General features: G+C 42.6%; 1 protein-coding gene and 2 long non-coding RNA genes across 3 annotated transcripts in view; all 3 read left to right on the plus strand.

Moving 5' to 3' along the window:
• LOC137356508 (uncharacterized) overlaps positions 1-24,904 on the plus strand; it is a 293,635-nt gene that overhangs the window by 252,140 nt on the left and 16,591 nt on the right. The window lies entirely within an intron of this gene.
• On the plus strand, positions 15,941-16,336 carry LOC137356129 (histone H2B 7-like). The gene has a single exon (XM_068021931.1). The coding sequence runs from the start codon at positions 15,941-15,943 to the stop codon at positions 16,319-16,321; it is 381 nt and encodes a 126-aa protein (XP_067878032.1). The 3' UTR covers positions 16,322-16,336.
• LOC137356507 (uncharacterized) lies at positions 22,858-23,900 on the plus strand. Its single transcript, XR_010971092.1, has 3 exons — positions 22,858-22,921; positions 23,198-23,325; positions 23,827-23,900. It is a non-coding gene; the product is annotated as an uncharacterized lncRNA (long non-coding RNA).

Consider the following 24,904-nt stretch of genomic DNA (forward strand, 5'->3'; position numbering starts at 1 on the left):
CTGGATCCCCCGGGATTTTACTTTTTGAAACAGTCTGCCATGTGGGAACTTGTCAAAATCCTTGTTAAACTCCATGTAGACCACATCAACTGCAGTGCCCTCATACAACTTCCTTGTTATTAATTCAATAAATTCGATCAAGTTGGTCAGACGACATCTTCCCTTCACAAATCCATGCTGACTCTGCTTGACTAATCGATGCCTTTCTAAGTGACAGTTTATCCTGTCTCTCAGAATGATTCCAATATTTTGCCCACGACTGAGGTTAGACTGACTGACCTGTAATTATTGAGTTGTGGGCTGAAATGTCAGATTCGTTTTATCTCGAAAGATCCACCCGGGGAGACCGACGATACAAACTTATCTCTCACTTATATGGTGCCACAAGCAGCCACATTATTAATCTCACAATCTGAGGTCGTGTCCGAAAGTGAGTCACACAATGTCCCAAATGTAACTTTTTTTCTGCCCTGTTGAGGTCTCTGCAATGTTTCAGCTCGAACCGTTCGCTCTGACACTCAGTGACAGACATTTTCAATGTGATTACATGAATCTAGGACTGTTACTGTCAGATATTAAATCCTGCGCGATCCCAGCAAACACACCGACTCCCTCCAAGGATTGCTTTGAGAAACTGGGCAAACATACTGCAGAGAATAATCTCAAATTGAACTTTATAAAGGGGTAATCTCCCAGATGTGAACCTTCTCTATCTTACCCGCAGCCCCTGTTCCATTGCTCACAATGTGATAAAACTGAACTGAATAAAGTTCCAATTGTTTGTATTTTTGTTTTTCAAAGCGTTGCCGAAAGAAGCGCATGCGCGGTAAAGCCCCGCCCACACCTCTGAGAGTTGTTGACCGACTGAGCGCATGCGCTCCCCTGTGCCTGCAAGGCCATTGAACGGCATTTATTCAAAGAGGGGAAAGCGTTTGTTTTTAACAGAGGGAATGGAGATATTACAGTATCGGGGGAAGTCAGCAAACAGCAGTCTCCTTCCAGCAGCACTTTGTTTGGGGAAACTTGTCCGCAATCTGGCTCAGAGATCGTCATTGACTTTGGGGCAAGTTCAGGAGGGTTGCGAGTTGTTTGCAAGAGACAGAGTGAGGCAGGAAGTGATCCGGTAACATGGAGTGAGCGGCGGAAGGCAGAGGCATTTCTCGGGCTGCGTGTGCACTGCGTAAGTGAGACAAAAGGTGAAGAAGCTGCTGTTGAAATTCATGGCTGTTTTTATCCTCAAACCTGTAATGCTTGTTCCTGGTTTAGCTCCTATTTCACGCTGTTTGTTGTTATTGACAAGTGAATCGTGAAAACAGAGCCTGACTGTTGGCATTTATTGCAAGGGGGATGGAATATAAACGTCAGTTGTTGGTGAGACCTCACCTGGAGTATTGGATACAGTTGTGGTCTCCTTCGCTCATGAGGGATATATACGTGCATTGGAGGCAGTTCAGGCAAGGTTCGTTCCGTTGTTTCCTGCGATGAAGAGGTTACGTTATGAGGAAAAGGTTGAGCAGGTTGCGTTACACTCATTGGAGTTTGTAATGATCAGAGCTAATCTTATTGCAAAGTGTAAGATTCTGAGGGGTATTGACAGAGTAGATGCTGAGAAGATATCTCCCCTCGAGGAAATCAAGAACCACGCCGTACAGTTTCAGAATAAGGGGTCTCCCATTTTAGACGGAGGTAAGGAAGAATTTCTTCTCTCAAAGTGTCATTAATCTATGGAATTCTCTGCACCAGAGAGGAGTGGGGGCTGGATTATGAAATATATTCAAGGATGAGTTAAACTTTTGATCTTCAAGGGAGTAATGGGTTTTTGGCCAGGCAGGATAATGGAGCTGAAGCCAAGATCAAATCAGACATGATTTTATTGAATGGTGGATCAGGCTGGAGAGGCTGAATGGCTGACTCCTGCTCCTAGTTCTTAGGTTATTACATTATAATGCCAGATGGAAATAGAAACCTGACCTGCACAAATATCCCTGCTCCATCAGGTTGTTCCAACTTTGGAGCAGTGTAGATGTTGGCTTGTTTCTGGATGTCTCAAAATTGTTGTGGAACTGCCAACACACCTCGTCAGCAGATGCTGAGAGCTGCAGTGGAATCAGACAGTGATATTCTTTGTATTTCTGGTTAGCATTTGTGATTAGTCATAAATATTATTAATTGAAATGTTACATTAACCTCTTTTCTAGCTTCCAACTCAACTGATCGTGACTTACAAGACATAGTTTTCTTCCTTTCTGTAGGCAAATAGTTCAAGGGAGCAGAATGAATGTGATGATTCCCAGGCACAAGGGCAAATGCAGTCGGCTCCTTCCATCACAGACAAGGTACAGTACCACTCCCATAGGCCTTCAGTTCATGGCATAGTCACAAGAAGCAGATGTAGTCAAAGTTTCACTGATCCTAAGTTTAGAGACACATTTCCAATTCAGCAATCAAACAAATCAGAAGAGACAGACATTGTATCCAATCCATTCCAAATCAATACTGCTGAAAGTTAGGTAAAGTTCAAAAGCAGAACCCACTATCAGATTAAAAGGCACTCTGTCAATCTCACAAGAGGGTGCATCCTGGAGACAGTAAATCTCACCCTCACATGCCTGAAAATGATGTTTACAAAATTCATAGAATGTATACAGACAGACACAGAGTGAAATTCACATTTACAAATTATTAAAGAGTTTAAGTAAAGATTAAAACCTTCAGCCACTGAAGGGAAACTGACAGATACAGAGCAGAAAATAAAACCCCTCACATGCAAGACACTGTCAGATAGAGAATAACACCAGAGTCACCTAACAGAGACAGTTACCATGTAAAACCCATGGACACATTGCAGAGACTGAGATGTTCAAAGGAAAAGCAATTCTTCAATGACAGAAATTGAAAGATAAGAATAACACACATCCTCTGTACCAGACATTGATAGCTGCAGAAGAAAAGAAAATGTGCTCACACACCTATCAGGAACTGTAAGTTGCAGATTAAAACTTACAGTTACAGAGCAGAAATCGACAGATTCAGAGAAAGGCCCCATGTCACACACTAGAGTTTGATAGATACAGAATAAAACCACACTATATTACCTTAACTTTACGGGTCCAGCTTAAAGCCGACAATCACATACCAGAAGACAACTGGTGCAAAGTAAAACTCAGTCAAGTAATAGAAACTGACAGAAACAGATCAAAAACCACAATCATATCCCAGAAAATAACAGGTACAGAATAAAACAACAGTCACATATCAGAATCTGGCAGACAGCGAAATAAAACCACCTTCATTTTTCATAAACTGACAGGTACAGACTGAAAACTACATTCATTTACTATCAATGCGCAGGTACAGATTTAATCCCTCATTCACTTAACAGAAACATACAGGTTTCGGGTAAAACACGGACTCAAATTCCAAAGATTGAAAGATCCAAAATAAACCCACCTTCACATACCAGCAACTGACAGAGAAAGATTAAAACCTTCTCACAATTCAGACAGTAACAGGTACTGAATAAATGCCACCCTCACATATGAGAAACTGGCAGAAACAGATTTTAGCCCAGACTCTCATAGGAGAAATCAACAGGTACACATTAATATCTACATTCACATATCAGAAATGAGGAGATACAGTATAAATGCCGCACTTAACTACCAGAGACTGACAAACACAGAGTGAAATCCATAATAAATTACAAGAAGTTAACAGTTAGAGAGTGAAAGCCTCTCATCTAAAACAGACACTGACAGGTACAAAGTAAACCTGACAATTAAACTTCAGACACTGATAGATACAGAACAACACACACATAATTAAGAAGATTCATATATCAGATACTGACAGGTACAGGTTAAAACTCACAGACAGAAAATAAACTGACAGGTTCAGAATAAAATTGGCAGTCACATCAGAGAATAACAATGGACAAAGTAAACCTCACAGCCAAATGTCAGAAACTGGCATGTACAGATTAAAACTCACCTTCAGATCCGAGAGAATGTAGAGATGTGGTGTAAAATCCACACTCAAAAACCAGACTGAAACCCTTACTCTTATATCATACAGTGACAGGTTAAAAACCACAGCTACACATGAGACATTTAAGGGCACAGATTAAACCTTAAATTGGCTACTAGACAATCAAAGATAAAGTGTGAACTCCCACTCATATGCACAAGAATGTAATATTAACTGTCAAATCCACACTCACATACCCTATACTGATGGGGACAAAGTACAAGCCAGAACACACACACAACTGAAACTGTAAGGTTCTGAATAAGACGTTTCTCACACAAAACAAACTGACAGGTCCAGATAAAGCCACACTCAAAATCCGAAAATGACAGAGGTAAATTGTAGACTAGGGATTGAGAGATTAACAGTGAAATTTACACCTGCCAAGACTGGTGTGGGAGAAGTCAGGTTCAGTTTGTGGGCACTGGCACCAGTACTAGGGAAAGTGGAGGCTGTACCATTCGGACAGTCTATACCTGAGCCAAGCTGGGACCAGTGTTCGAGCAAACCGTATAACTAGGGATGTAGAGAGGTACTTGATCTAAACAAAGGGGGAGGGGAACAAGCTTTAGCAGATGTAACAAACCAAGGGATAAAGTCAAGGCAGGAAAACAGAATAGAAACCGGGGAAATGAAGGCCAGAGAATGGCAGGAAGGGACACAGAGGAAAAAAAAACTAAGAGCAGACCAACAGTCAACACTAGATGTTACAAGGATAACAAAAAGATAAAACTAAAGGCTCTGTATGTGAATGCACGGAGCATTCATAACAAAGTAAAGAAACTGATAGCACATGTTGAAGTAAATAAATATGATCTAATAGCCATTATGGAGACATGGCTGCAGGATGACAAGGATTGTGTCCTCAATATTGAGGGATGTGTAACATTCAAGAAGAATAGGAAGCTAGGTAAAGTTGGAGGGGTGGCACTGTTAATCAAGGATGGCATTAGTGCAATAGTTGGACATGTCCTTGGTTCAGGAGATCAGTATGTAGAATTGGTTTGGCTGGAGATGAGGAACAGTCAGGGAAAAAAGGCACTAGTGGGAGTAGTCTACAGGCCCGCAGACAGTAATCACAATGTAGGATGAAGTCTACAAGAATAACTAATGGGTGCTTGTGATAAAGGAATGGAAATAATCATGGGTGATTTTAATCTTCATAAAAACTGGAAAAAATCAGATTAGTAACAGAAGCCTGTATGATGAGTTCATAGAATGCTTTCGAAATAGTTTCTTTGAGCAGCATCTTCTAGAACCATCCAGCGAGCAGGTTATATTAGACTTGGTATTGTGTAATTTGACAGGATTAATTAATGACCTCAGAGTATCTGCACCTCTTGGTAGCAATGATCACAATATGATTGAGCTTTGCATCCAGTTTCAAAATGAGAGGAGTGGATCTAAGACTAGTATTTTAAACTTAAATAAGGACAGCTATGTGGGCATGAAAGTTGAGCTAGCTGAAGTGAACTGGGTTACATCAGACTGGAAAGTAGAAAATATAATCCCTCTATTCGAGAAGGTGTGGAAGCAGAGACAGGGTAACTACAGTAATATAAAAGCAAAATACTGCAGATGCTGGAAATTTGAAACAAAACAAAAAGTGCTGGAAATACTCAGGTCTGGCAGCATCTGTGGAGAGAGATGCAAAGTTAACATTAACTATAGGCCAGTTAGCTTGACCCCTGTCATGAGGAAGGTGGTAGAATTGATCGATGAGGAGGCTATAGCTGGGCATTTTGAAAAACATAAGGTCATCAGGAATAGTCAACATGGTTTTGTGAAGGGGAAATCATGTTTAACCTATTTATTGAAGTTCCTTGAAGGACTAACATGCACTGTGGATAAAGGGGAACCTGTTTGACATACAGTACTTGGTTTTCCAGAAGGCATTTGACAAGTTGCCACATAAAAGGTTATTGTGCAAAGTAGGAGCTCATGGGTAACATATTGGCATGGATAGAAGATTGACTGGCTGGCAGAACACACAGAATGCATAAATGGGTCCTTTTCTGATTGGCAGGATGTGACGAGTGCTGGGCCTCAACCTTTTACAATTTATATCAATGACGTAGATGAGGGGAGTGATGACATGGCAGCTAAATTTGCAGATGAAACAAAGATAGGTAGGAATGTATGTTGTGAAGAGGACATAAGGAAGTTGAAGACTGATTTCGATAGGTTGAGTGAGTGGGCAGGAATCTGGCAGATGATGTACAACGTGAGAAAATGGGATAAAAGCAAAATGGGAAGTTGTTCACTTTGTCAGGAAGATTAAAAAATACTTCAGTGCTGAGTGACTGCAGAATTCTGGAGAGGGATCTAGGTGTTCTAGTGCATGAGTCAAAAAAGTTAGGGTGCAGTTACAGCAAGACAGAAGGAAGGCAAATGGAATGCTATCCAGTATTACGAGAGGAATTGAAAATGAAAATAAGCCTGTTGTACTTCAGTTATACAGGGCATTGCTGAGACCAATCTAGAATACTGTGTGCAGTTTTGGACTCCTTATTTAATGAAGGAAGTAAATGTGTTGGAGACGGTTCATGAGATGTTTACTTCAGAGAAGTGAGTGTGACAGCTAACCAGAATAAAAAGACACAAACTCAAATACCAGAGAATGAGGGTTACCGAGTAAAACCCACATTTACTTATCGGTAATTGCCATTTTCAGAATTAAAAACCTTTCCCATCTTCCCATTGCAGCAACTGACATGCACAGAGTAAAACAAACAGTTATTTAGCAGAAATTAACAAGTGCAATTGCAAATGTACACTCACAGAATAGAAACTGTCAGTTCAAGGTAGAAGCAGATTCACACAGATCAAATTGAATGTTACAATGTGAACTTCATATTTAAATACCAGAAGCTGATGGGCACACAGTGAATCTTACAATAGCATACCAGACGCAGACAGACAGAAAAACAACATTATCACAGAGTGGAATCTTACAAGTACAGAGGAAAATTTACAGTAGCATATCAGGGAATGAGAGGGAAAGAGTAATTCAAGCACTACCATAAACCAACAAGTGCAGAATAATGGCCATACAAAGAAGTGTGATGCTGATAGGTACAGGGAAAATGTGAAGCTCACCACAGATGGACAGAAACAGAATGAAGCACATACACATAAAGTAACTGAGGTACATAGCAAAATCCACATTTACATGTCAGAAACAGACACAGAGAGCAAAACACACACTCACAAATTGTACACCGATAAATACAGAGTAATAGCCACATTCACATTACAGAGACTGGTAGGTGTAGGGTCAAACCCACAATCAATTACCACAATCATAAAGTTACAGAATAAATCAGATAATTGCACTGCAGGAACTGACAACATGCTGGGTAAAATCCTCATTTGCGTATCAGAACTGAAAGGTTAAATATTGATCCCACATTCACTTGCCAGAACATGTACATGTCCATGTACAGTGTAAATGGAAAATGCTGGAAATACTCTGCAAGTCTGGCAGCACCTGTGGAGAGAGAAATTCCGTTCACATTTCAGGTCAATGACCTTTGATCAGGACAGACCTTTCTGATGAAAGGTCATTGACCTGAAAGGCTAACTCTGTTTGTGTCTCCACAGATGCTGGCAGTCCTGCTGTGTATTTACAGAATTTTCTGCTTTTATTTCCAATTTCCAGCATTAACAGTATTTTGCTTTGTATTAGGTGCAGTTTAAAGATCTTACTTCAATACCAGTAATTGACAAGTACGAAGGAATACTCATATTCATGTAAACAGAAAGTGAGCGATTCAAACCAAAACCACCGTTCAATTCATCAGTAAATGAAAGGTACATTAAAAAATCCACTCACATCAGATGCTGGCAGATAGAGTGAAAAGTGCACATGCACATATCAGTAAGTGACAGAGATAAATATAGTCACATTCCACATTCTGAGATAAAGAATGAATCCCTCACACACATACCATACAAAGAGGGACAGATACTTAGACAGATCTAGGTGTGTAAGAGATCCTTCATTGTTCCTTAAATATAAACAAACAGATCCTGTCTTTCAGAGTGGCAGATGCAGAATAAGTTCTACACTCAGACTGTACCATTGATGAACAGCTACAGAATGAATGTCATTCATAAAAGTGGGAGTTCCAGAATTTGGGCTGAGTGATGATGAAGGAATGGTGTTATATTTTTGAAGTCAGGATGTTGTGCAAACTGGAGATGAAATTGCAGGTGGTAATGTTCTTATAAGCTTGCTGCCCATGTTCCAGTCAGTAGCAGATGTCATGGGTTTGGAAGGTGCTGTTGTACGGTACTTCCTCAGGTTGATGCAGTACATCTTTTAGATGGGACACACTGTGCACTGGTGGGTGGAGGGAGTAAATACATAACCTGGTGAATGGTAAGATAATCAAGCCTGCTGATTTGTCCTGGATGGTATCAAGCTTCTTCAGTGTTTTTGGAGCTGCACTCAACCAAGCAAGTGGAGAGTAATCCATCAGAATTCTGACTTGTGGCTTTTAGGTGGTGGAAAGACTTTGGGAAGTTAGGACATGAGTTACTCATCACAGAATTCCCAGTCTCTGACCAGCCCTTGAAGCCATAGAAGTAATATGGCAGAAAAAAGAGTAAATCCTATAGTCATTTCCCATAAAGCAACATGCACATAAGAATGGTCATGTGCAAACAAGATACTGACATGCCTTGGACACAAGCTGCAATCATTAATCATAGGTTCGTGGAGACAGAATAAAACCACAATCACATACCAGTAACTGAGAGGTACATAGTAAAATTCACATTCACATGTCAGGAACAGAAAGGCAAAGAAAAACACTTGCTGGCAAATCCAATACAGACAGACACAGAGTAAGAGCCACATTCACATTCCAGAGACTGACAGATCAAGAGTAAACACTCCAATTAATTACAAGTAACAAACAAGAACAGAATAGAATACATACTTGCATTTTAGTATCTGACAGGTACCCAGAATAAAATACACATTCACGTATCAGAAACTGACAAGTGAAGAGTAAAAGTCACAGTAATATGTCACAAACTGACAGATACAGGGTGATCTCACATTCAGTTGCCAGATTATAAAAGGTAATGAAAAAAATCTTTCTTCCAGACCTGAAACTGACAGGCACAGAATAAAGGAGCGACTGACATTGCAGTAAGTGACCAGAATGAGGAAAATCCATATTCACATGTCAGAAACTGACAGTTGAAGAGTAAAATCTGAAGTAACATCACACTCTGACAGATATGGATTGATGTCACAATCACTTGCCAGCAACTAGCAGGTACAGAGTAAAGATCTTTATTCCATACCAGAAACTGACAGTTACAAAGAGGGATGAGGTCATGCAACATGAACTTCAAAAGCAAGGTAGCAGATTAAAGAAAAGGGGTCCACAAAGGTTGTAATCGCTGGATTACCCCCGCTGCCACGTGCAGGTGAGTATAGGAATAGGAGGATAGAGCAGATGAATGTGTGGCTGAAGAGATAGTGCAGGAGGGAGGGCTTTAATTTCCTGGATCACTGGGTCTGTTTCTGGCCAAGGTGGGAATTGTACAAGTTGGACAGATTGCACCTGAACTGGATCAGGACCAACAGCCTTGCTGGGAGGTTTGCACGTGCTTTTGGGGGAGGGGGGTGAGGGGTGGTTGCAAACTAATTTGGCAAGGGGGTGGGATACAGAGGGGAGGTGCAGTAAGGGTTGATGCACAGTCAAATATAGAAGAGAAACTGAGTCAGTCTGGAAGGCAGCAAAATTGCAGACATGTTAAGACACAAACTAACACTGCAAGGCTGGATTGCATCTATTTTAACACAAGGAATCTTACTAGTAAGGCAGATGAATTGAGGCCATTTATTAACACATGGGAATATGATATTATTGTTTTCACGGAGACATGGTTGAGCGAAGGGCAGGACTGGTAGCTCAATATTCCAGGGTATTGAATCTTAAGGCATGACAGGGGAGGGTATAAAATAGGAGGTGGCAGTGCACAGTTGATCAAAGAGTCAATTACTGTATAAGGAGGGATGATATCTTCGAACATTCCTCAAATGATCCATATGGGTAGAACATAAATACAAAAAGGGGGTAATCACTTGGCTGGGAGTGTACTACAGGCCTCCAAACAGTCAGTGAGAGATAGAGGAGCAGATATGTAGGCAAATCTCAGAGAGGTTTAAAAATAATAGGGTAATAATTGTAGTGGATTTCAACTTACCCAATATCAACTGGGATCGTCTTAGTGCAAATGGCTTAAAGGAGGCAGAATTCTTAAGGTGCATACAGGAGATCTTTTTGAGCCAGCAGGTAGAAAGTCCGACCAAAGAAGGAGCCGTGCTTGACCTAATCCTAGGGAGTGAAGCCGGACAAGTGGGAGGAGTGTCAGTGGGGGAGCATTTCGGGGATAGTGGCATTAACTCTGTAATATTTAAGGAAGTTATGGAAAAGGACAAAGAGGGACCAGAAATAAATGTACTCAATTTGGGGAAGACCGATTTCAATATGATAAAACAGGATCTGGCCAAAGTGGACTGTGAGAAGCTACTTATAGGAAAGTCTGCATCAGACTAGTGGGAGTCATTCAAAAAGGAAATAATGAGAGTTCAGGGTCAACATGTTCCCATAAAGGTGAAGCGTAGGACCAACAAATCCAGGGAACCCTGGATGTCAAGGGATATAGAGGATTGGATAAGAAAAAAAAAGAGGCTTAGGGCAGAAAACAGCGGAGGCCAGAGGAGTATAGAAAATGTCAGGGAGTGGGTGAGGGGGGAGGTGGTAATTAATAAAAATATTTAATAATAAGCAGAGTGAGGAGGTGACTTGAAAAAAAAAATGGTGTCTAACAAACTTGATTGAATTTTTTGAGGAGGTGACTAGATGTGTAGATGAGGGTAAGGCAGTTGATGTTGTCTACATGGACTTCAGTAAGGCTTCAGATAAGGTCCCACATGGGAGATTGGTTAAGAAGGTAAGAGCCCATGGGATCCAGGGCAATTTGGCAAATTGGATACAAAATTGGCTTAGTGGCAGGAGGCAGAGGGTGATGGTCGAGCGTTGTTTTTGTGAGTTAAAGTTTGTGACCAGTGGTGTACCACAGCGATCGGTGCTGGGACCATTGCTGTTTGTAGTGTACATGAATGATTTAGACGTGAATGTAGTAGAGATGATCAGTAAGTTCGCAGATGACACGAAAATTGGTGTCATAAATAGTGAGGAGGAAAGCCTTAGATTACAGGATGATATAGATGGGCTGGTAAGATGGGTGGAGCAGTGGCAAATGGAATTTAATCCAGAGAAGTGCGAAAATGTGAGGTGATGCATTTTGGGAGGCCTAACAAGGCAAGAGAATATACAATGAATGGCCAGATCCTAAGATGTACAGAGGGACTGAGGGACCTTGGTGTACTTGTCCATAGATCACTGAAGGCAGAAGCACGGGTAGATAAGGTGGTTAGGAAGACATATGGGATACTTGTCTTTATTAGCTGAGGCATAGAATATAAGAGCAGGGAGGTTATGAGGGAGCTGAATGAAATGCTAGTTAGGCCACAGCTGGAGTACTGTGTACAGTTCTTGTCAACTCACCAAAGGAAGGACGTGATTGCAATGGAGAGCGTGCAGAGGAGATTTACCAGGATGTTTCCTGGGCTGTGGCATTTCAGTTATGAAGAGAGACTGGATAGGCTAGGGTTGTTTTCCTTGGAGCAGAGAAGGCTGAGGGGGGAACTGATTGAGGTATACAAAATTACACGGGACATTGATAGTACAGATAGGAAGAAAACGTTCCCTCAGTGGAGGGATCAACAACCAGGGGAGATAGATTTAAGTAATGGGCAGCAGGTTTAGAGGGGACTTGAGGAGAAAATATTTCGCGCAGAGTGTGGTTGGAATCTGGAACACACTACCTGAAGGGCTGGTAGAGGCAGGACCCCTCATAGCATTTGAGAAGGATGTCGATGAACACGTGAAACGTCATAGCATACAAGACTATGGGCCAAGTGCTGGAAAATGTGATTCGAATAGATTCATGCTTGATGGGAGGCAAAGACACAGTGGGCCAAAGGGCCTGTTTCTGTGCTGTATAACTCTATGACAAATGTAAAGGAAAGCCAACATTCACATAGCAGAAATTCACAGATCCAAATTGAATCCACCATACAGTTCAGCAGAAAGTGACAGGACAGAAAAAACACACACTCACATACCAGAAATTGGCATACAGAATAAAATTCACACGCCCGTATCAGAAACTAACTTGTACAGATGTAAATCCACAATCATACAGCAGAGAATGAGATGTATGACTAAACCCAGCTTCTGACACTTGAGGCTAACGTACACAGAGTGAAAACAATGCTCATGTCTCATACCAGAAACGGCCAGCTGTAGATCACAACCCACACTCACATATCAGAACTGGCAGGTACCTTGTAAAATATCTCTTAATGAACCACTGACAGGGAGACAATACAGTCCACATTCGTTCATCAGAAACTTACAGATACAGATAATAAACAGTACTTACATACAACAGATTGAAAGAAACAGGTTAAAACCCATCCTTATATGTAGACATCTGATGGGTACAGAACACAGGTGAGGCCTCCAAACCAGAGACTGACATGTCGAGTGAAAACAACGCTGGCATGTCATCAATTAACATGTGCAGTGTAAAGCTACACAAAAATGCCACTTACTAACAGGTACAGAGACAAAATCAAACAGCCCTTCATACCAGAAACTGACAGGTGCAGATTAAAATCCAAATTCACAATTCAGAAATTAACAGATAAAGAGAAATGCCCAGACTCCAAAATCAGATATTAACAGATGCATAACAAAACCCACACTCACAGAACAAAACCCATCATCACCCATTTAGAAACTGAATGTTACGGAGAAAAATAAAACAGAATCACCTATTGAAGATTGAAATTATTGAATGAAATGACCAAATCATTGACCATAGATTGACAGATATGGAGTAAAAGCCACGGGTAAATATCACATACTGATGGGCACAGAATGAATCCCACACTCACATGTCCGGCAGGGAAGGACAAATATTTTGCGACCCAGAATGTCCATGCATTTCCTCCTGCCATATTCCACATATGTGACCAAATAGATGCTTTTGTTAACACCTCAAAAACATCATCCCTGCCAGTGTTATCATATTATATTTGATCAATTATTTCAACTCCACAACCCTCCATATTTTTTCAGACCTGTCTTTCCTGAATATTTGTCGCCAGTAATAATAAGTTCCCTTGCCTCGCCTCGTTTCAGCCAGAATTATGTAATGGTCACGATATAAATCTTTCAGAATGAAAACAAGAAATGCTGGATATACTCAGCTGGTTTGGCAGCATCTGTGGAGACAGAAGCAGAGTTAACATTTCAGGTCAGTGACCCTTCTTCAGAACTGGTAAATATTAGAAATGTGAAAGGTTTTAAGCAAGTAAAGCGGGGGTGGGGCAAGAGATAACAAGGGAGAAGGTGTAGAAAGGAAAATGTCACAGAATAGCTGACCAGAAGGTCATGGAGCAAAGGCAAACATTATGTTCATGGTGTGTTGAAAGACAAAGCATTCGTACAGATAGGGTGTTAATGGATGAAAATTGAACAGCCGCAAGTACAAATATGAAAAAAAAGTGGGTAAGCAAACTGAACCAACTGAGGTGATATTAAATAAAATAAATATAAAAAGGAAAGAATAACTAAAAATAAAAGTAAATTGGGGGGCCCGTCATGCTCTGAAATTATTGAACTCAATGCTCAGTCTGGCAGGCTGCATTGTGCCGAATCGGTAAATGAGATGCTGTTCCTCGAGCTTACCTTGATGTTCACTGGAACACTGCAGCAATCCCAGGACAGAGATGTAAGCAGGGGGGAGTGTTGAAATGACAAGCAACCGGAAGCTCGGGGTCCTGCTTTCGGACTGAGCGGAGGTGTTACGCAAAGCGGTCACCCAGTATATGTTTGGTCTCCCCAATGTAGAGGAGACCACATTGTGAGCAGCGAATACAGTATACCATATTGAAAGAAGTACAAGTAAATCGCTGCTTCACTCGAAAGGAGTGTTTGGGGCCTGGGATTGTGAGTAGAGAGGAGTAAAATGGGCAGGTATTACATCTCCTGTGATTGCAGGGGAAGGTGCCATGTGAAGGGGACAAGGTGGTGGGGGTAATGGAGGAGTGGACCAGGGTGTCGCGGAGGGAATGATCCCTTCGGAATGCTGACAGGGGAAGGGAGGGGAAGATGTATTTGGTCGTGGCATCACGCTGGAGGTGGCAGAAATGGCGGAGGATGATTCTTTGGATGTGGAGGCTGATGGGGTGGAAAGTGAGGACAAGGGTATCCTCGGTTGAGGAAAAAGGAAGACATATCAGAAGCGCTGTCATATAAATCTTTCATGTGGTTACTTTTGACTGCAGCTGACCAACCTTATTTGGCACGCTACATGGAGATAAGGAATGCACTTCAATGCTCGCATTTGCCCCACTCTAAGAACAAAGAAAATTACAGCACAGGAACAGGCCCTTCGGCCCTCGAAGCCTGCGCCGATCCAGATCCTCTATCTAAACATGTCGCCTATTTTCTTAGGGTCTGTATCTCTTTGCTTCCTGCCCATTCATGTATCTGTCTAGATACATCTTAAAAGACGCTATCGTGCCCGCGTCTACCACCTCCGCTGGCAACACGTTCCAGGCACCCACCACCCTCTGTGTAAAGAATTTTCCACGCATATCCCCCCTTAACTTTTCTCCTCTCACTTTGAACTCATGACCCCTAGTAATTGAGTCCCCCACTCTGGGGAAAAAGCTTCTTGCTATCCACCCTGTCTATACCTCTCATGATTTTGTACACCTCAATCAGGTCCCCCCTCAACCTCCGTCTTTCTAATGAAAATAATCCTAATCTGCTCAACCTCTCTTCATAGCTAACGCCCTCCATACCAGGCAACATCCTGGTGAACCTCCTCTGCACCCTCTCCAAAGCATCTACATCCTTTTGGTAATGTGGCGACCAGAACTGCACGCAGTATTCCAAATGTGGCCGAACCAAAGTCTTATACAACTGTAACATGACCTGCCAACCCTTGTACTCAATACCCCGTCCGATGAAGGAAAGCATGCCGTATGCCTTCTTGACCACTCTATTGACCTCCTATGCCACCTTCAGGGAACAATGGACCTGAACACCCAAGTCTCTCTGTACATCAATTTTCCCCAGGACTTTTCCATTCACTGTATAATTCACTCTTGAATTGGATCTTCCAAAATGCATCACCTCGCATTTGCCCTGATTGAACTCCATCTGCCATTTTTCTGCCCAACTCTCCAATCTATTTATATTCTGCTGTATTCTCTGACAGACCCCTTCACTATCTGCGACACCACCAATCTTAGTGTCGTCTGCAAACTTGCTAATCAGACCACCTATACTTTCCTCCAAATCATTTATGTATCTGACACCCACTATACTGGACGATTCGGTCCTGTTGATGGACGGAAGTGCAGAGGGGCGCTACATCCTGATAAGGAAGGGAACTATAGAGAGTGAAAAAAGAGACGAGTTCGTACTAGCAAAATAGAAATGGTTGATGAGGAAGAGGGACTCAGCAAGTCACTGACATAGATGGATAAGGGCGGGCAAAGGGGGGTTTGGACGATCTGACTGCTGCGACAGTTTGTGTCTGTGAGAAGCACAAAATGTGATTTGTTACTTTAGATACCCAATCAGATCGATACAGAACATCAGGCAATGACATCATTGTAAACCAGCCAATCATGAACATGGCCTTCTCCCATCCTTCATTAGCATAGGGTTCTGGGGATGTCTATAAAATGCGAGCTTGGAGCGATATTTCGGTTATTCTGTGTCTGAAGTTGATAGTGATCATGGTTGATGAGAAGAAAACAGCAGCACCTTCCAAGAAGGGTGCCAAGAAAGTTCTGAAGAAGGCGCCAGTGAAGGGCAGCAAGAAACGGAGAAGATCCAGGAAAGAAAGTTACTCCATCTACGTGTACAAAGTGATGAAGCAGGTTCACCCTGACACCGGCATCTCCTCCAAGGCCATGAGCATCATGAATTCGTTTGTGAATGATATTTTCGAGCGAATCGCGGGTGAGGCTTCCCGCCTGGCCCATTACAACAAACGCAGCACCATCAGCTCCCGGGAGATCCAGACCGCCGTGCGCCTGCTGCTGCCCGGGGAGCTGGCCAAACACGCCGTGTCGGAAGGTACAAAGGCGGTCACCAAATACACCAGCTCCAAGTAAATATCCGCAATGTACTGAAACACACCCAAAACACAAAAAGGCTCTTTTAAGAGCCACCCACAACTTCTCTGAAAAAGCTACAACATTGTCTGTATAGTATCGACTTATATTGATTTATATATCAAGTGTCCTTGCCTTTGTGATCTCTGTTTTACTCCCATAGATTCTGGTTAATGCAGTTTCACTGCCCGTGCGATCTTTCTGTCTCTAACTAATAATGTCCCGTACATAAATTACTGACCACTGAGCATTTGTGAGGTTTGTTCTCGGACGTGTTCATATTCGGCCCCTTTTCTGTATTTCGACAATACAAGCTGATTTAACGCACATACATCAGTTCGCAGTCACTTATTTCCCTAGTTCAAGTTTGACCTCAAAAATTAATAATTACATTATCTGGAACCCCGGGTGGTGTCGGAACCCTCCGTCTCACACGCTGACACCTGACACTGAAAATCTACACTCCGCTGTTGTCTCCCACGAATAACAAACAATCGTTCATCAGTGATGCGGTATTATTATGAAAATTGACATGAAATGTGCCCGGTTGGAGAATGTTGTGAAAGAGACTTTCTGCCCGCTGGTTTCAAAAAGGACAGAGTAAACCCGAATAGATGTCAGAATGTAAAAGCCAATCTGGAACTTGTTACCAAATGTAGAATAACACAATATGAAAAAGGTTTTATTTATTTAACCGTAAAAAAAGAACTATAAATGCGATATTCTATATTGAAGCCGCCCCAATATATTGGCGGGCTTTTCAAATTTGAAAAATCGGTTGCAGTCTGACAATTTGGCGCCGTTATTTTCCGCCCTCATCTCCTTGGCGTCTCCTGATTGGTGAATTCAGCAGCTCTCCGATTGGTTACATGAAGAGCACAGAGCAGAGTGACCAATCAGCAGTGCCCACCACTCCATTCCTCCAGAAGGTACAAGGAGGAGGAATGTGGGCGGATCTCAACATTCTTCGTGAAAGTGCTTGTGAGATTGTGGAAATGTCTGGAAGAGGGAAGACCAGTGGGAAAGCTCGGTCCAAGGCCAAGTCCCGCTCCTCCCGAGCTGCATTGCAGTTCCCGGTGGGCCGTGTTCACCGGTTCCTTAAAAAGGGCAACTATGCTGAGCGGGTGGGTGCCGGAGCCCCGGTCTATCTGGCTGCTGTGCTCGAGTATCTGACAGCTGAAATCCTCGAGCTGGCCGGCAACGCGGCCCGGGACAACAAGAAGACCCGTATCATCCCCAGACACCTGCAGCTGGCCGTCCGCAACGACGAGGAGCTCAACAGGCTGCTGGGAGGTGTGACCATCGCACAAGGCGGGGTGCTGCCTAATATCCAGGCCGTGCTGCTGCCCAAGAAAACCAGCGCTCCGAGCACGAAGGGCAAGTGAAGCTGCCAGACCTGAATTTGACAAACCAAAGGCTCTTTTCAGAGCCACCCACTTTATCTGTGAAAGGGCTGGTTACTGTCTGAGAGACGGTAATGTTATACTGTTCGCGTTATTTTGTGTTGCTATGAATTGTACTGGAATCAAGCATTTATCTGCTCATCAGATGGAATGCATTTTAATTTTCTCTTGCCATATTTGTAAGGCTTTTTTTTTTCAATTCTACCGTTTATATGCCACTAAGGCGTGTCTTGAGTTCTAAAATGAGCTACTCTGATAAAATGACTTGTATACAATGGTGTCACTGCTCTCACACTCAGAATTGCAAGGTCTTGAAATTCCCAGCTGCAATATGGAGACAAAGGAATCTGGGTCACTCTGCTTCGAGAGTTATCAGTGGACAGTAAAGAGGGTGGTCAAATCCTTCTGAGACGTTTATGTGCTGGAATCAACAAGAGATAACAGCTCTATCTTTTGCCAATTTGATGTCTCTTTGAAGAGCCGTTGTGTTATCTGATGCCAAACACAGTTCCGGGCAGGGTCAGTTTTTTTTTCAGGGCAGTTGTTTCAAAGAAGCTGAAGGCGGATTTTAAAAGAGATGTTGCGTTTCGTGTTTTATTTCTGTACATTGTGGAGATTTACAAGGAACTGGGATAATTCGTCAGTGTTTTTGTCCCTGCCAAGGCGGCGTGCTTGGAGAACTCCCCGGGCAGCAGCAGACCCATTGCGGTCGATATGTGTGTACACAAATCACAAGATCCAAATGATTGTAGACTGATGCCATCTACTGGTTAAAAGTGAGTCATGCAAGAATATTCCCATTCCTTCAGAAATATCTGAAATTGGAGAGGAATAACATCGAGTGTGTTGGGGGCAGATTCAATCGAGACCCTGAAAACAGAATTGGATAATTATATCAAGAATAAAACAAAACTGCAGAGCAATGGAGAAAAGGCGGGTCGGTGGGAGGAGGTGAGCTGGGCTTGCAGAGAGCCGGCCACGACACGACGGGCTGAATAACCAACTTAATAGAAACATTGGAGCACGAGTAAGCCATTCCGCGCTTCGAGCCTGCACCGCCAGTCAATATGATAATGGCTGAGCATCCAAACTCAGTTCCCTGTTCTCGCTTTGTCCGCGTATCCTTTGATCCCTTTGGACATAAGCGGGGATCATTTTAGAAATAAAGACACGCTTTAGTAGTACATAGAGTCACAGAGAGATACAGCACTGAAACAGGCCCTTCGGCCCACTGAGTCTGTGCCGACCATCAACCACCCATTCATACTATTCCTATATTAATCCCATATTCCCTACCACATTCCTATCTTCCCTCAATTCTCCTACCTGCACTAGGGGCAATTTACGATTGCCAATTGCCCCATCAACCTGCAAGTGTTTGGCTGTGGGAGCAAACCGGAGCACAAGGCGGAAACCCACGTCACAGGGAGAACTTGCAAACTCCGCACAGGCAGTACCCAGAACTGAACCCGGGTCGCTGGGGCTGTGAGTTTGCGGTGTTCATCACTGTGTTAGGCTTTTTTTTTTACAATTCTACCCTAACAAATATGACAAGAGTAAATTAAAATGCATTTCATCTGATGAGCATCTAAATGCCCGAATTCAGTGCAACAAACTCTCATGAATTTATTGAAAAATTTGGCCTCAACTCTTTTCAGTGTTTGAGAATTCCACAGGTTCACCACTTCCTGGGTGAAGAAATCCCTCCTCATCTCAGTCCTAAATGTCTTACCCCTTATCTTTAGACTGTCACCCCTGGTCCTGGACTCCCCCGCCATCAGGAACATCCTTCCTACATCTAGTCTGTCCAGTCCTGTTAGAATTTTGTCGGTTTCTTGGAGATGATGTAACCATTCCATGATTCTATCCTCCAATGGGAACATGAACGTGGTGTTAAGGTGTAGATTGAAATGGTTGAAATGACATTTGAGTTCCAATGAGCTCTGGTGTGTATACTGTATAAATGACGAGCTACATGGATGCCAGTGATGCTGGTATAGTGGTGAGTAAATCTGCCTTCCAAACAATTGACCCAGATTAGATTCCCGGTCATCGCAATGCCCACTCGCAGTCAAATATATTTCTGCAACCTTGCGATAGAATGTGATAAATGAAAAGCCATGACCGAATTGAAGTCGATAAATATTCTCAACATCCATGTTCTTCTCCCTTAAAGTTGATGGTCAAGTGTGCTGTGGAATTTTGCAGCTTAAAAATGTCAATGCAAATTCAGAAAGAAAGTTTACAAAATCTTCTCAACATCCAATCAGACTCACTTCCTTGCTTGATCAGCGTCGCCCTGCAGCAAGTTTGTTTCCTTCAAGTGCTTATCCAGTTTCTTATTGAAATCATTGATTGTCTCTCCTTCCACCACACTTGTGGACAGCGAGTTCCAGCAGGTAAAACAGAAAAAGTTCTTCCTCACATTGCCTTCCATCTCTTGCCATAAACCATCAGTCTGTGTCTCCTAGTCCTAGTACCATCAGCTAATGGGAACAGGTTATCCTTGTCTAACTTATATACACCTCTGTCAAACCTCCTCTCAATCTCCATTTCTCTAAGGAGAACAACCCCTTACTTACAGAACACAATCCAGAGCCATCTATCCAAGCTTTTCAGGTGTAAAAGAATAGTTGTGTATTAAGTAGTATAGATAGGAGTATAAAACTAAGAGACTTTGATAGATCAACTGATTGTCTCTGCCCAATTCACTGGATTTTCTGGATCACCTGAACACTGCTATACTCTGTGTAAAGGTTAGAGCATTTCCATGGCTTACATTTATGCAAGAACTGCTATGTCAAGGCTGGATGGCAAAGCAGTGACGGTCATCTTCACAGAAATATGTCAAAATGCCATGTTGAGAGATGTGTCTGTGTGGATGATGCACTGAGTCACGACAAAAAGGAAAAGTCATGCAGCAGGAGGGGTCCCACAATGTGGGGGTGATGGATCATGACATATTTTGTCTTTGTGAATAATAAGGACAGCTACAATAATAGGACTAATTGTATGCTATGTACATCAATATATTACAGTCTGTTTGAGCTAATGCTTACTTCATTATGAAATGACATTACAAGGCTATAGTCCGTTAAAACCACTATGTAAGAACAATGGGAGAGATAGGTTGAAGACCACAGCATCCTGACGGGGTGAGATGAGATAAATAGGACACAGTAGAATTGCAAACTCAAAATGGCTTCCATCAGCAAGAATGTGACCTTTAGTATCCTTGTTAAAATAGAAAGGAACAGGAAGTATCTGTAATGTGTGTAGATTGAACCATTAACTAACTAGGGTCAAACAATGATGTCAACCTGGTCCAATTAGGATACTTCGAACAATTTAAAGCTAATATGGTGACATCCTTGCACCCAAAGAAGGGTAAAAGAAAGGGTGTTACGGGACATTGTCGGCACTTACAGAGGGGTCCACGGAACATCATTATCACACTTAGAAGGAGAAGATAGAGGATGGTCAAGAAAACAGCAAGGGAAGCAGAAAGAGAGAAGTCCACGCCCCATCAAGCACAGAAGCAAGAACCGGTGCTGAGTGATGCTGCAAACCTATTGCTGTTGTTAAACATTCACTTTATCTATCTTAGTTAAGACTAATAAACTCTCAGACTTGATCACAGAACTTGAGTTTGTACCTTGTAGGTCTATTTTGGCCAATAATCACAGGACATTTTCTGTCGCCACTTCCCCTCTCTATTCTATCTCCCTCCTCTCGCTCTCCTCCCTCTGCACTTTATTATTATTGATGATGGTCATATTGACCTATTTATTCTCCTCCATCTCAGACAGTCCCCTGCGATTATGGATGACTTTTTACACTCCAGTTTGATGGGTTCTGAAATAGCTGATAAATCCAATGCATGATCTGCAGACTCTGCCACATGAGGGTTAGGTGGTGTTAGAAGGGTTCAGGTAAATGACCCGTTTGGAGGTATGGATTCTGCCTTCGAGCCTCGACTTCACATGTTACCGACAAATTTCCCTGAACTGGAAACTATCTTCCCAAATGAGAGATGATTTGAGGACATATCTAAAATGTTTCCACACTCAGACAGGGGTTCTCCTGCTACGACCAATTTCTGAGCAAAACAGCTGCTTCCGGATTCTGCATTTGCAGGTTCTTGGAGGCACCTGTTCAGACTAAGTGATAGACTAATACTGATGGTCTGAACACACATAGGCAACAGAAACGACACCAGTTCCCCTCCCTGAGTACCTGTCACTGCTTCTATCCTGTGTGTGTAGGATTCACCCTGAGTCCCTCTATCCAGCTTTACCTGCTCTATCTGGAAAAGTGCTGAACCTTTCAGTTTTTGGTCTGCTCAAACCGAGTTCAAGGTCTGAGTAGTGAACAGAATGTCTCATTAATTCTTTGACTAAGACTCTGATTGAACAGCAGGTTATGATCGACTCGGTCAAAGATTCGAAAAATTCCTGTCCATCAATATTTCAACAGGGACTGCGAGGATTTGCTGGCTCAGAGTGTTTAAGGGATACAGACCTAGGCATCGGGAACTAACCCCTGAGAATCACAGCAAAGACTGTCAACATGAGGACATTTAACAACCGGGAGCTGGAACTCTATTGTCACTGTAATTGTGTGTCCGGTGTAATCGCGGTACTTCCGTGCCTGTGTCTCTTGTTTAGAATAAAATGAGGAAGAGCGCCCTCCGACATTACTCTCATTGACCTCGGGTTTTACCCGGGTAAAACAACATTTTACTGGCTGAAATTAACTCTGCAAAGTCCCAGCAAACACACCGGATCCCTCAGTCTTCCCATGTTTCTGTCGGATTGTTTTGAGAGGAGAGGCTCAATAATAACAAACACCCTGCAGAGACAGATCACAATTTGAACATCTACATTGGACTAGCTGCCAGTTTTATATGTTACATGTTGCCCCACACCTCCCCTCCCTCCCTCCCTCCACCCTAACCCCATGTTCGGCTTTTCAAATCGGACATTGATGAATGTGAAATGGGGAAAGTTCCCATTGAATTTTGAATGCTGAATTGCTGCAGAGATCTGCGCACGCGCGGTTTGGCCAGTCTAATTGGACGTCATAATGAGAAGAGCGCATGCGCACCCCTTCCCCCAGCTCTGCCTCTGAGCGTCATTCACTGAGTGAGCGGACGATTGTTTAAATCAGCTGCAAATGGAGACATTACAAGCCTGGGGTAAGTGAACAAACAGTATCTGCTCACAGCAGTACAACAGATTTGGGCCCGTGTCTGCCGATGTGCTCATAGATTAGCATTGATTACCGGGTACATTCAGCGGGAGTGGGGGACAGTTTGTAATGTACATTGTGGAGCAGGAACTGGTCCTGGAACATGGAGTGAGCTGGGGGGGAAGGGAGAGGTCTTTCTCAGGCAGTGTCTGGACAGGGAGAGAGAGACAGAATATGATGAAGTCACTATTGAAAATCATTGCTGATTTCTCTCTCCAAACAGTAATGAATGTTATAATAAAAAGCAAAATACTGCGGATGCTGGAAATCTGAAATAAAAACAAGAAATGTTGGAAATACTCAGCAGGTCTGGCTGTATCTGTGGAGAGAGAAGCAGAGTTAACGTTTCAGGTCAGTGACCCTTCTTCAGTAATGAATGTTCCTGGTTCAGATCCAGTATCTCACTATTTATTGTTATTGGATAGTGAATAGCAGAAAAAAATGGCTGAACAATAAAGATGCGGCAGATTTGAAGGGACCAGGTGAGAAGATTAAGGACACTTTTTTAAACAGTGCTTACTTGTTGTCCGTTGAACAATGGGACATGGAAATAGAAATCTGGCTTACGCAAATGTCACTACTCAATCGGGTATTCCAATTCATGGAGCAGTGCGGGGCTTGGGTTGTTTCTGAATGTCACAAAATTGTTATAAAACCGCTCCAAATACCTGGCAAGTAGAAGCAGAGTTCTGCAGTACTGCAGTGGACTCAGGCACTGACACTACTTGTGTTGTTGACTTTCCTTTTGTGATTGTTCAGAATGTTTATTATTGAAAAGATTACTTTGATCACTTTTCTGTCTTCTCACTCAGCTGTTATTCAAGTATAAGAGTTACCTTTCTTTTCCTGCAGGCAAACACTTGAAGGAACCAGAATGAAAGTCGTGATTCCTTGACAGAAGAAAACGTGCATCCAGCTCGTTCCAATACACAGTAGGTACAGTATCATTCACAAAGCACACTGACATGGTCAGGTCGTCATTTCCACTGTAACAAACAAAATAAGTAGTCAGACTCACACTGATTCCAAGGTCGAGAGACACACTATCAATCCAATAGTCAAATAGAGCAGTAGAGATAGGAGTTGTTTCTATTTCACTCCAGCTGACTGGTAGATACATCAATCACAGTCCAAAAACATACACATTATCAGATTTGAATACACTGTGTCACCTTGGCTGCAATTCAAATACCAAATCTTAAACAGAACAGACAAAATGTACCTGATTGAAAGCTACAGAATGAATCCCAATAACATACCCCACAATATAAACTGAGCTACAAATTACACAGCAGTCCAAACATGTCATTAAGGATCAGACAACAACATACACGATTAATTCATTCTCTACAAACCGATGGAATTTGACATTACATAGTTAGTTAGAGATACAGCACTGAAACGGGCCCTTTGGCCCACCGAGTCTGTGCTGACCATCAACCACCCATTTTATACTAATCCTACACGACTACCACATCCCCACCTGTCCCTATATTTCCCTACCACCTACCTATACTAGGGGCAATTTATGAAGGCCAATTAACCTGGCAACCAGCAAGTCTTTGGCATGTGGGAGGATACCGGAGCACCCGGAGGAAACCCACACAGACACAGGGAGAACTTGCAAACTCCACACAGGCAGTTCTCAGAATTGAACCCGGTCGCTGGAGCTGTGAGGCTGCGGTGCTAACCACTGCGCCACTGTGCTGCCCCAAATCAGGTCATGCTCAAAATGTGAAAATTCGTCATTCATAATTGCTTTTGCAGAGCTACAAATTGGATACCAAGCTGCAACTCACAAACAAGAATTGAAAAAACCTGCAGCAATAAAATATTGTTAATCCTTATTTTAAATTCAACACAAGTAAACACATATTGATACATTAATGAGTTAAACAAAGCATTGCCAACACAGTGCCTGAGATACACA

This window comes from Heterodontus francisci, chromosome 45 (assembly GCF_036365525.1).
Source record: "Heterodontus francisci isolate sHetFra1 chromosome 45, sHetFra1.hap1, whole genome shotgun sequence".
Lineage (NCBI taxonomy): Eukaryota > Metazoa > Chordata > Chondrichthyes > Heterodontiformes > Heterodontidae > Heterodontus > Heterodontus francisci.